Source organism: Gossypium hirsutum, chromosome A06, assembly GCF_007990345.1.
Source record: "Gossypium hirsutum isolate 1008001.06 chromosome A06, Gossypium_hirsutum_v2.1, whole genome shotgun sequence".
Taxonomy (NCBI): Eukaryota; Viridiplantae; Streptophyta; class Magnoliopsida; order Malvales; family Malvaceae; genus Gossypium; species Gossypium hirsutum.
The window spans coordinates 9,825,745-9,837,078 of NC_053429.1; the positions used below are offsets into that span (position 1 = coordinate 9,825,745).

The window sequence follows — 11,334 nt, forward strand, 5'->3', positions numbered from 1 at the left end:
AGTTAAGAATGGGAAAAAAGGTAATTTTGTTAGATACCGCCATACATAGTTGTTGAGTGCACCCGTGATGAACGAAGCTCCAGGCCTTGCGGAGGGGAAACTACAATGTTCGATCATCAAAGTTAGGAACAGTGAAATAGAAGAATGGAAGGAATGCAATGGAATGGGTATATGAAAAAGATCATGGATAAGCCATGGGTTTGATCGGAGGCTATACGCCAAAATAAGTAAGACCATAACTGAAAGATGTTTATGAAATTATGATAAAGATGAGTAAGACCATAGCTAAAAGATGTTATGACATCATGATAGAAGTTAGTAAGACCATAGCTAAAAGACACTATGACATCCTTTGATAGTCCATCGGGACAATAAACACATTATAGTCCACTGTGACAATAAAACATGATAGTTCGCCGAGACTCTAAACACGAGGATCCCAAGGTGTAAGATCATAGTTAGACTATAGCAACCAATGAAGTCCGCCAGGACATTAAACATGGGGGTGTACTGTGTAAGACCATGGCTCGACTATGGCAGTATAGATAGTCCACTAGGACAATAAACATGGGTGGAAAATCAAGACAAAAATTGTGGGAAAATTCCACTACTAAAGAAAAAAGGTAAGTAATGACGACGATAGTGAGCTAGTAGACTATGGGGGAATCAGTTGAATAAGGAAATAGATAAGTAGAAAGGGAAACAATCCGCTAAAACAGTAGTCATAGAAGCTGGAAAGGCATAAGGGGGTAACCGATGGGAACCAAACGTATGAATTTTTGCGCCCGTAGTGCTAGGTGTATAAGTAAGTGAAAGATAGAGTAAATAGAGGATTGCAGTAAGGATCCGCCGTTAAGAACCGCTGAGAGATGCTTAGTGAAACTGGTGGGTTAGAGTCAAGATCATAAGCACCCCGGATAAAAGGGTCATAGAACAAGAGGGCTTGGTTGGAAACCCAAGATAGAAGAGTACTATGAGGGACAACACCAATGACAGGTATGACTGTCAAGACTATTCCTCTTTAAGGGGGAACCGTTAAAGACTTAGGAATGCAATATGAAAAAAGAATCGTGAAACCAGATGGCCACTCCATGATAGTTGGTTAAGTACGATAGGTCATAGCAACTCATAACATGAGGGCGTGTTACATTTCAGGGTAATTTAATACAATTAAAATGAATTACAAAAAACTAGTCTGACCAAATTGGAAACTAAGCTGACCTTGATTCGCCAAGCGGCGAGGGATTACAATAAGTTATCTCACCAGTTAGAATGCCAGTAAGTCCTTTGAATTAAGGTAAGAAGAGGAGTCACCTTAAGATAAGCAAGATTGAAATGGTTGTCCAAGGGGGATATTTAAGGATTAGTAGAAAGGCCAAAAAACAACCTTATAAGAATACGGTGAAAGGAAGAACCCACAATAGGAATAAGTGAGGAACTAATTTAAGTAAAAGAAAGGATGGAGTCCGCAAAAATGACAATACATTCAGAAGATCTATAAAGGTTGATCAAAGGCTAGTAGAATGGTCGGAAGGAAATCACTCAACAATCTATCCGCAAGAGGATGGGATTGGGAATAGTAAAAAGTTCACTACGACGGTTTAAAAGAAACATCTCAAACGAGTAGTGAGTTGTTGTATTATTATTTAATTGAACCCCGACAAGGTAGGGAACATTTTGTGCAATGAAGAAACTCACTAAGTTCATTTGAACTTACAATGGTTGACTTGTGATTGCAGGATTCGCTGGATAAGGAACTCAAGAAGGGACTAATCCAGATCGTGTGGAATCAAGAAAGTGGGGCACCTTTAGGAACTTCGCCATGGGGACAAATATAATGTAATCAAGTAGTTCCCTTAGAGTTTGAAATTAGAGATAGTAAGTTATATTTTCATTTAAGGCTTCAGTTATAAGAATAATTATTGATGAGTAATGAAATTTGTTCTCCAAAAATAGTTAAGTAGGAAATTTGTGGTTAGGAGCAGTCCAGTTCAATTGCGACACTCCATACCCAAATTCGGCGATCGAGTCGGGTGAGAGTGTTACTCTCTGAGATTGTATCATATCATCATAAAAAAATTATTTTTCAAACTCAGAGTGCTATATCATCAAACTTTTAGATTGTTCAAGTTCAGGGATCAAAAATTATTTTATCATATCATCATAAAAAAAAAAAGAAACATTACCAGGGAAATGTAAGACTGTCGAAATAAATAGTGTCGAAATTACCCCTATTTTCCAAAATCTTTGACATACTTAGCAAGATAAAAGTACCGATTCAAAATAATATTTGTCTTATGCAAAATCTCACATTGTCTTGTAACCAAACCCAACTTAATTATATCCCCCTTTCATAATATAATAAATGGTTACTGCGAAGGATTATAGTTGGAATTTGGAAGATATATATATGAGTCGTATCGCAGAGCCGAAAGATTGAATTATTTGTCAAGTCCAGAAATTAATCCAATATCGAGAGTGTTTAGACATGGAAAATGAGTTTTTGAATTCTAAAATGATTACAGGGTATTACATAAATTAAGAATTAAGAAATTGGAAGGCAAAGCAATAACCCGTTTTGAATGAATGACTCAGGATTTCAAATCCAAAATGAACAAAAATCTATGCCGTTTAAATCTCTCTTTTCTTCCAATACCAGAGGGGATTAGCCACTAGAACACAATATAAGCCTGAATTGGAACTACTACATACTCTCAAATTCACAGGTGGAAAATCAGCCCCGCCACTGAAAAATGAACCCTAGATGTGGAAAAATTAAAAGGGAGAAGAAAAAGCCAAAAAACTTATTATCTGAATTTGAACTATATTATATATGATACAAATCCTCTAAAAGGATTGATTACCTATCTGGCTAAACTACCAACTGTGTGGTGGTCCACTCCCGGTCGAATTTGTAACCACCCACACAACAATTAAGAGGATTTATTCAACTGTAGACTGCTGGGAAGGAATCTGACGTGACTACCATGTTTTAACTTGGGCAGAGCTTCTTGTGACTTACCGAGCATGAGATCGACGTAAATTGCAGTCATAGTGGCTTTGCTGCTGTTTGGTACCAGGGACAACGCTTGTGTCACAAAATGGTGGGCCCGCTCAAGTTCACCTTGTATTGCAGACACAGCGGCAAGATTAGTACAAAGCGCTCCACGTGCCTCTTCTGGCTTCAGAAACATGAATTCCTGCAAGCCCTCATGAGAAGGATTCTTGGCAGCTGCCGCTCCTCCAATTGGTTCTTCGCAATCAACAGGTTTTTCTACTCGCCACTGCTCACAGTCATCTTGACTAAACGGCAATTCAATGTTATTGCCCCCAGACAAATAAATGGCCAAATGCTCCGCAGCTTCCCTAGGTTTGTTCAGTAAGCAAAGAGCCTCTGCGGCATAGACGTGACCAAGAAAGATATAAATTCTTGAACAACCTGGTAGTTCTAACAGCAATAGTGCAGCAGAGAGGGCCTTCAAAGGATTATCTAGTTCTAACTCTACATATGCCAGATTAGCAAGAAGAGCTTGCTTAATCATCTGATTTTCTCTTCTGTGAATATCTTCATAATAGGAGATGGAGTTCTGAACAATCTCCTGATTAGCTCCCCCCTTTGACTCTTTCAAATCTCCATTTGAGTTAACTAGACCAACTAACATGGTTGAAGCCCTGGATTCGATGACAGGTAACTTCTTATGGATTAGGTTCTTGGAAGACGCACCATCTCTTGATTCACTCTTCTCCACGGATGAATTGGAGGGTAAAACAGATTTAGAATTACTCCATTCTGAACGGTTCAGCAAGTGCAATGCATTATAGAGACACTGCCTAGCAAGGGATAATGAAAGTTTAGGCTGCACATCACCACCTAAAGCCCAACCATTCTTTTCAACAGAATCTACATGTCCATTTCTTGAAACCCCATATTCTATTAGAAGTTTCCTCCACCTACCCTTGCCAATAACATTGGCTCTAATTTCTGATTTGTCTGATGGAGTTTGACTTCCTTTTACAAGTCCTTTTTCTACAGCCATTAGACAACATTCAGCAAGCCGAAGCCACAAGTGGGGTCTTTTGTAGAAAATTGAACTTGCTTTCTGGAAACAGCGAGCAGCAAGTATCGGTTTCCCACATGCCAAGTACTGCAACCCACAGTTATATGTTATGAACAGAGATTTGTCCTGTGAGAATGTTAATAGCTTTAGAGGCTTCTCCTTACGAAGAGATGAACAAACACTGAGTGCCTTGGAAAAGAAAACTGCAGATGTATGATACTTCCCAAGCTTATAGTAAATGCAGCCTAGATTGTTATTGAGCATGCTTGAAGTTGCTGCATCTGTCCGATTACTTGATGCCATCAACAACTTGATGGCTTTTCGATGGTTTCCACGAGCATACTCAAGCTGGGCCTTCAAAAGGAGAGCCATAGATGAATCTCTCCCTCGAGCAATGTTCATAGCATGCTTCACTTCGCGTTTTGCTAGCTTTACATTTCTAGTGAGCAGCAAAAACCGAACCTTGTAAAGTTGCAACATCAGCTTTAAATCAACACCAGAGATTGATCTATCAACCGTGATCCGGGCATGATCATTTGCAGATGTAAGATCAGTAGGCCGTGGTAAGTTCTGTCCACCAATATCCAGGGTTGAAAACATTTCATCCAGTCGGTCTTCTGATAAAGTTCTAGATAGAGGATTCTCAGAGGCATTTACACTAGCAGCTAAGTCTGAACTAGATGCATCTGAGACGAAAGAGCTGCTAGGAACAGAGGAAGATTTTCCAACTAGATTCGTGGATTGCAGGGTGGTGGTCATGTTACCATTTTCCCCTTGGTTCACATTGCCAACACCAAATGCTTTTTCCAAATAATTTAAAACATCCTGCACATAACTAAAGCTGCTTAGTGTCAAGTGTATAAGATACAAACATTAATTTTAAACAAAACATTAACATGGTAAAACCTCCCATAACATCTAGACCAACAGTGGATGCCGTAAATGATAGTTTTCAAAAGATCAGCAAAGATGCTAGAAATTATCTCCTATTTACATCTTCAAACCAAGTATGACCTACAAGATGTTAAAACATCTTGTCACCAATTTATTACAAAGTACTTTCAAACAATAAGCAACATAAGGTGTATCACATAAGAACTGAACAGAGTACAAACCGGGTTTATAATAATCTGAACTCTGAACAGAGTCAGATAGCTATGCTGAAATGGAAACCTAAAATATGAAAGAAATCCAAAAGCCAATACCATATACTAAAAATTTAGCCCCAAATTATCTAAATAACCAATGAAAAGCAGTACAGCTATAGAATCCTAAATTCACAACCAGAAAAGACTAAGCATTTTTCATGGGACAAGGAAGTTTAAGCTAAATCACTCCATTTCTCTAGGGACATTTAAGTAGACAAATTTGCACATCACTATACACAAGCTAGTCTTTTATCATCTTTTACTTTCCTCAACCCCCAATTACAAGGCTAACAGTTAGTCATAGCTATCATACAGTCGTATCTAAATTGGTCCAATAGATATTAGCAAGGAATTTTCAATTTGGAAGGAATTCCAAGCAATAACACTACAAATATTTAGAACTTACAGCAGCTTTCGAAGCATCACGGCAAGCTAACACAACATCCAGCAGCAATAAGCAGATATGAAGGGCTGTTGTCTGCATATAAATAAAAAGGGAAGCAATTAAAACAAACCAACAAATGTTTAAACAAAATGACAATAAATAAAAATAAATACCTCATCTATTGGTTCAATGTTTTGATACAGAGGTTCAAGAACTGATAATGCCTTTGAGTATTCATGAAGGTGGAACCAAATGACTGCCTATATTAAATCAATTCACAACAAACATGTTACTGCAAGCCATTGATGAAAAGATAATTGTTCCTGAGCTCTTGAAAGTACAAAAAGAGGGCATACTATGTTTAGTGCAGCCACAGAGGCATCAGATTCAACTGTGTAGATAACACTGGCGCTATCTGAAGAAGAAAACTGCTGAATAGTTGTACCACTTCCTTTTGAGCCTGAAGTAAATTTATTACCATCATTGCTACCAGACTCTGCCTGTTCCCCAGATGCATGAACAAGCTCCTCACTTCTCTTCTGAATCAGCAGAAATGAGAGAAAGATGCAAAAAAATATTGCAGGAATAGATTAAATTAAAATAAATCATGGACATAGCAATGCAAGTCTCTATCCAACTAGCAATAAATCTCCTACTCAAAATTGTTTTTTTCCTATTTAGAGCGACTGGGAGAAATAAAATGAATTCATCACAAGACTCAACTACAGGAGCCTCAAGCCCAAACCAAATGTGATCAAATACATAAATGTCATAGCAAATCTCCTAGAGTAAATACTAACTAGTGGTGATTTCATAATGGTAATCACAGTTCATATTGGTGAAAGTCTAACCCAATTGTGATAGCAATTGAAAAACAACCTACAAACAACTTTCATTTAAACAGAGGAGAATTGCTTCACAAAAATTATTTCAATCAAGTAGAAGATGAAAATAAGTTTTTCGTATTTGTTTAAAATTTTGCTATAGTATCTGTAGCAGTAGATTTCCACTCACCTTCCATTTCAACTGGGGAAAACATAAATCATTCTTTACAGAAGGTACATAACTTGTTTAATAATGAGAAAATTCGTGGGAGAGCACAGCCAAGGAAACCAGGAGGTAAAAAATCATGTGTACCTTGACATTGTTAAGGACTTCAAGCAACTTCTTTGGATCTGAGCAAGCATCCCGAAAAAATTCCGCAATTGCAATATTATGAAGAACCTGTTGAACAATCGATTGGATCAAAATATTTTAACGGCACCCACAGAGAGGGCAAACTTATAAAAGAAGTAAAAAGCTATTCAAGTGAAGTTATTGATTAATGTATTCATGCTTACAAATCCTTCCGCAGCTGAACTTATTCATGCTGACAAAATTGATAAAATAAAAACCCATTCTGATTAAATAAATACTCAATTTTACTACAGCATGTTATAAGTACTAGTTAGCACTACAAAAACTATTTCGACATGCTACAAAAGCTCCATCCCAAATATATTTAGATAATTTCTTCACTACATTGAGTAGAATCTGAAAGTTGTATAACAATAATTTCAGCCTTGAAGCCGTCAAATCTTGAATGATAGAACCACTAGCACTTTTTTTTTTTTTTGAATCATTATCCATTCTTTTACTTGGTTCGTTTTTGAATTAAGACACTTTCTTGTTTTGGCTTGGATAAAAATTAACATAATATTTAAAATAGCCTAAAATGGAAAAATAATTTAAAGCTGTTTTAAAATTTTAAAAAAATTCATTTTGAAAATCATTAATTTTTATTTTAATAGTAATATAGAATTTTTTTTTCTAAATTATAGCCTAAAAAGTTTTAAAAGAAAAAAGCATCTCAATTTAATATAATATACGTTCAGCAAAAACTAGTTGCCAGTGAACATTCTCACACTCATTTCACTGAATTTTTTATCTAGTTGACCCAATACGAGTAACTAAACATTGAAATTTATGATATCAACAATTAGGAGGTCATGAAACATCATTGTACTCAGAAACTACTTAAAAATTAGAGGAACTTGAAATGCTCTTAGTCCACTCCAGCTCAACATTATTTCTTTTGATGCATTACAAAAAGTATCCGTAACATGCTAGTATTTACTAAACACTCTGATAACTTGAGAATAAAATTTTAACCATTTCCTTGCTGAAAGAGAGAACCCATAATATTTTGTAACATATCATAGCACATGACACAAATGTCAGTGTATAGTTCTCCAGCCTAACAATAAAACGATGACAGCACCGTAACCAACTCTGAATTTCATCTTTGATAACTACCCTCTAGTCCAACTTGTCATATATTGACTAGGTTTTACTCAATTAAGCACCACAGGATAAATTGCATTTGAAATTCAATTAAACTAATCATAACTCAAACATCCATATCATTCATTAGCAGGAGCCTAGGAGAAATTGCAATGGAATACACTATTTGGTAGTATGTTTAACATAAAAGAATCTACTGTCTCCATGGAAAAAAAAGGACTATACTGGTGAAGCTAAAATCTCCACATGGGACTCTCCTAATCTGCCACATGCTTATTAAGTACACAATTACTATCCTATATGAAAGTTCAAAAACGCCCCAAGCAAGTTAACTGACAGCCATGAATGCCTTTAAGTGTAGACAATAAAATCGACAATGGAATTAATGAGTTAAATATATATAGTGGAAACACAATACAGCAATAGTAAGAATGGTTATGGAGTTTCTAAAATCCACGGTAACGTATATGATGATAATAATTAACTATACAAAAAAGAAGTGAACATTAGAGTATTAAGCTTAATTCGTTTAAGAAATTCAGCAACCGTAATCAGCTGATAATCAAGTTTTAGTGAGTCGGAAAATTACACAACAAAACGCGATAAAATGAAGTTAAAATTCCAACTTAAGGAATAAACAAATAAGAAAAAAGATACGAGATAAGAAATGAATCGGGTCAATCGCATCTACTAACGAAACAAATACGTGCATGTGCGAAATAATTTGAAAAAAAAAAGTACCTTTGGATCGCCTTCCTTTTTCAACTTTAGCTGATCCAACACATCGACGCACTCGGAGAAATTTCTAGACTGGAAGTGAAGAGCGGCTTCTTTAGCGAGTGCAGCAGTAACGGGAAGGACGCCATCGTCTTCGCCGGCGGAACTATCTCGATTTGGAGCCGGCGACGATGATGAATCTCGCGAATCCATGATCAGATCAGACCAATCAAACTTGCTAAGAAAATTGAAATTAAAATTTAAAAAAAAAGAATCTCAGGCGTAGCGAATAAAAAAACCCTAGCTAAGAATGTGGTATAGCATTTTTAAAAAAAATCATTTGGGGATTTTTACTAGTAGATAGTCCTGAAAAGGTTTAGGAGAAATTGCAAAAGAGGAAAATGGGCGAGCGTTATTTTGGGATGGGTGTCTCCTGATTTGCAGAAATGAAGAAATGAGGGATAAATGTAAGAGACAGTAAAAACCTACGCCGACCCAATTCGGGGAGAGATACTGATAGACTCCAGAAGGGGGAATGCGAGATTTTGCTTTCGTTTTTTTTTTCCTTTTCTTTTTTCCTCTTTTTTTTCTTTGAAGTCCAAAATGAGTTGAAATATTAAACTACGGAGGGGTATGGAATTTTTTATCTTATAAAAGATTCCAACTTAAGAGTCTCTGCGATTAGTGTAATAATAATAAAAATGGTGAAATTAGATATAAACCACCGTATTGGAGATAAACCTCATTCAAAGAGCCCTATAATTTTCTTCTTTTTTTTTTAATATTTAAAATGAAATTTCGAGATTTACTAATTTTATAAATTATTTAATATTTTAAGAGATAAAAAAAATCTATATTACCCGTAAGAAATTTAATGATTTTATAATATTTCTAATTTACATTGTAAAAATTCTAATAATTTACTATATTTTATAATAGTGTAAGAAATTCAATAATTTTGTGGGAAATTTAGTGAATTTGTAAAAAAAGAAAAAAAAAGTAATCCTGTAAGAAATTCAGTAATTCCGTATGATTTTAGTAAATTACAAAATTGTAAGAATTTAGATAAACATTAACATCGTAAGAAATTATGTTATTTACTAAAATCATCACAAAATTGTAAGAAATTCAATAATTTTATAAAAAAAAACTACAAAGTTATATAAAATTGGGTATTTACTAAAATCATTACAAATACCACTGAAAATATTACAAATTGGTAAGAAATCCAATTATTTAATGAATTTTCATTACAAAGTTACATGAAAATTAATAACTTTATAAGAAATTCAGTAATTTTATAAGAAATTTAATAAAATTTAAGAGAATCAGTAATTTTGTAAAAAAATTAGCAATTTACAATGTTGTAAGAATATCAATAATTTACAATGTTATAAGAAATTAGGTAAAATAGGGATTGTCTGTCGCATTTGGCATTATAGTGCAATCCGGGCCTATTCAGTTAGAACCGCTTACTGTCTTGCTACTAAGATGTATATGCCTGTTGTAAGCATGATTTGGAGGAAGGTTCTTGGACACGCTTATGGAAAATCATCTACCTTCAAAGGTTTAAAAATTTGTTTGGAGATGTTTGAAGGAGTTTATCCCCTGCAAGTCGAGACTGATTGATAAAAGGTATACAGTAGGATTCGTTGTGTGGAAGGTGTGGTTTGGTCAAAACCCTTGATCATGCACTGCTTCATCGTGTTAAAGACCAGTCGGTTTGGCATCTAACCGATCAGAATTTTTCTTCCTCTAGTGTTCTTGATTTGATTAAAGCCCCTCTAAATTCTCATGATACCAGAAATGTTGTCAAGTGTTAACGACTATGTGGAATATTTGGTTCCGTAGAAACCGATTTTGTTGGAAAAATACTGACGTTTCACCAGCGGTTATTTTGTCTGCATCTATTTCATTTCCGCAAAACTGGAGAGATGCGCAAGTCAATTTCGATAGAGTGCAGGGTACTAATACTATGAGGCGGTCTAGTGGTTCTATTTGTATCAAGCCTATTGATAGTCAACTGAAGTGCAATTTAGATGCAGCTTGTGTTGTGGCTGAAGGGTCGATGAATTTTGCAGCTTTAACCAGAAATTTGGATGGCCTTCTGGTCATTCTTATTTGTGCTTGGCGCCTAATTGAGCTGAGACGTTTGTGTTTCATCAAGTTCTTTATTAGCTAAAAGTATTTGGTTGCGACAATATCATAGTTGAATCTAATTGTCTTTAGGTGGTGATTACGGTTACTAATAATAGTAGAGACTTATCAGATTTTGATTTGTTGATTATGGATTGTCCAACTATAACTTCTCAATTTCATAATTTGTCCTTTTATTGGACGAATAGGGACATTAAAAATGTCGCTGATAGCCTCGCTAAGATAACCTTATCTTATTTGAACTATACTGAGTGGGATAGTCCTCCTTTTTTTTCTTAATTCTATTTTAACTAACGATGTTTCGAATTCTATCTATGATGTTTTGAGTTTAATTTTTGTCCTCTTTTTTACTCGTATTTTTTTAATAAAATTTATTTTTTTTAAAAAAAGTAAATTTTATTAATTATGTAAACGATTCAATAATTCTTTAAGCTAATCTCTAAGAGATTCAATAATTTTATAAGAAAATCAATCATTACTTTTATAATAACTTCAGTAATTTTGTAAAAAAATCGGTAATTTAAAATATTATAAGAATTAGATAAATATTAAAATGTTGTAAGAGTTTTAGTGACTATGTAAGTGG

The 11,334-nt window shown here is 34.9% G+C and overlaps 1 protein-coding gene across 3 annotated transcripts; it reads right to left on the reverse strand.

Moving 5' to 3' along the window:
* Positions 1 to 2,487: 2,487 nt before the first annotated feature.
* On the reverse strand, positions 2,488 to 9,211 carry LOC107962588 (CCR4-NOT transcription complex subunit 10). 3 transcript variants are annotated; one of them, XM_041115105.1, is made up of 7 exons: positions 9,081 to 9,207; positions 8,616 to 8,829; positions 6,729 to 6,815; positions 5,948 to 6,127; positions 5,765 to 5,851; positions 5,613 to 5,684; positions 2,488 to 4,883 (listed from the first exon to the last, which is right to left on the reverse strand). In XM_041115105.1, the coding sequence occupies exons 2-7, from the start codon at positions 8,802 to 8,804 to the stop codon at positions 2,934 to 2,936; spliced, it is 2,565 nt and encodes an 854-aa protein (XP_040971039.1). In that variant the 5' UTR covers positions 8,805 to 8,829; positions 9,081 to 9,207; the 3' UTR covers positions 2,488 to 2,933. The 3 variants fall into 3 exon arrangements, with proteins under 3 accessions (XP_040971039.1, XP_040971038.1, XP_016754526.2); XM_041115104.1 differs by having other exon boundaries at positions 5,948 to 6,130; XM_016899037.2 differs by having other exon boundaries at positions 5,948 to 6,130; positions 8,616 to 9,211.
* Positions 9,212 to 11,334: the final 2,123 nt, after the last annotated feature.

What these genes read in the sequence shown, in the direction of transcription:
- LOC107962588 (XM_016899037.2), bottom strand. Translation starts at nt 8,804, where the DNA reads ATGGATTCGCGAGATTCATCATCGTCGCCGGCTCCAAATCGAGATAGT. An exon ending in ACATTGAACCAATAGATGAG is followed by an intron (nt 5,685 to 5,764) that starts GTATTTATTTTT and finishes ATTTATATGCAG; the next exon opens with ACAACAGCCCTTCATATCTG. An exon ending in GTGATGCTTCGAAAGCTGCT is followed by an intron (nt 4,884 to 5,612) that starts GTAAGTTCTAAA and finishes AGTTATGTGCAG; the next exon opens with GATGTTTTAAATTATTTGGA.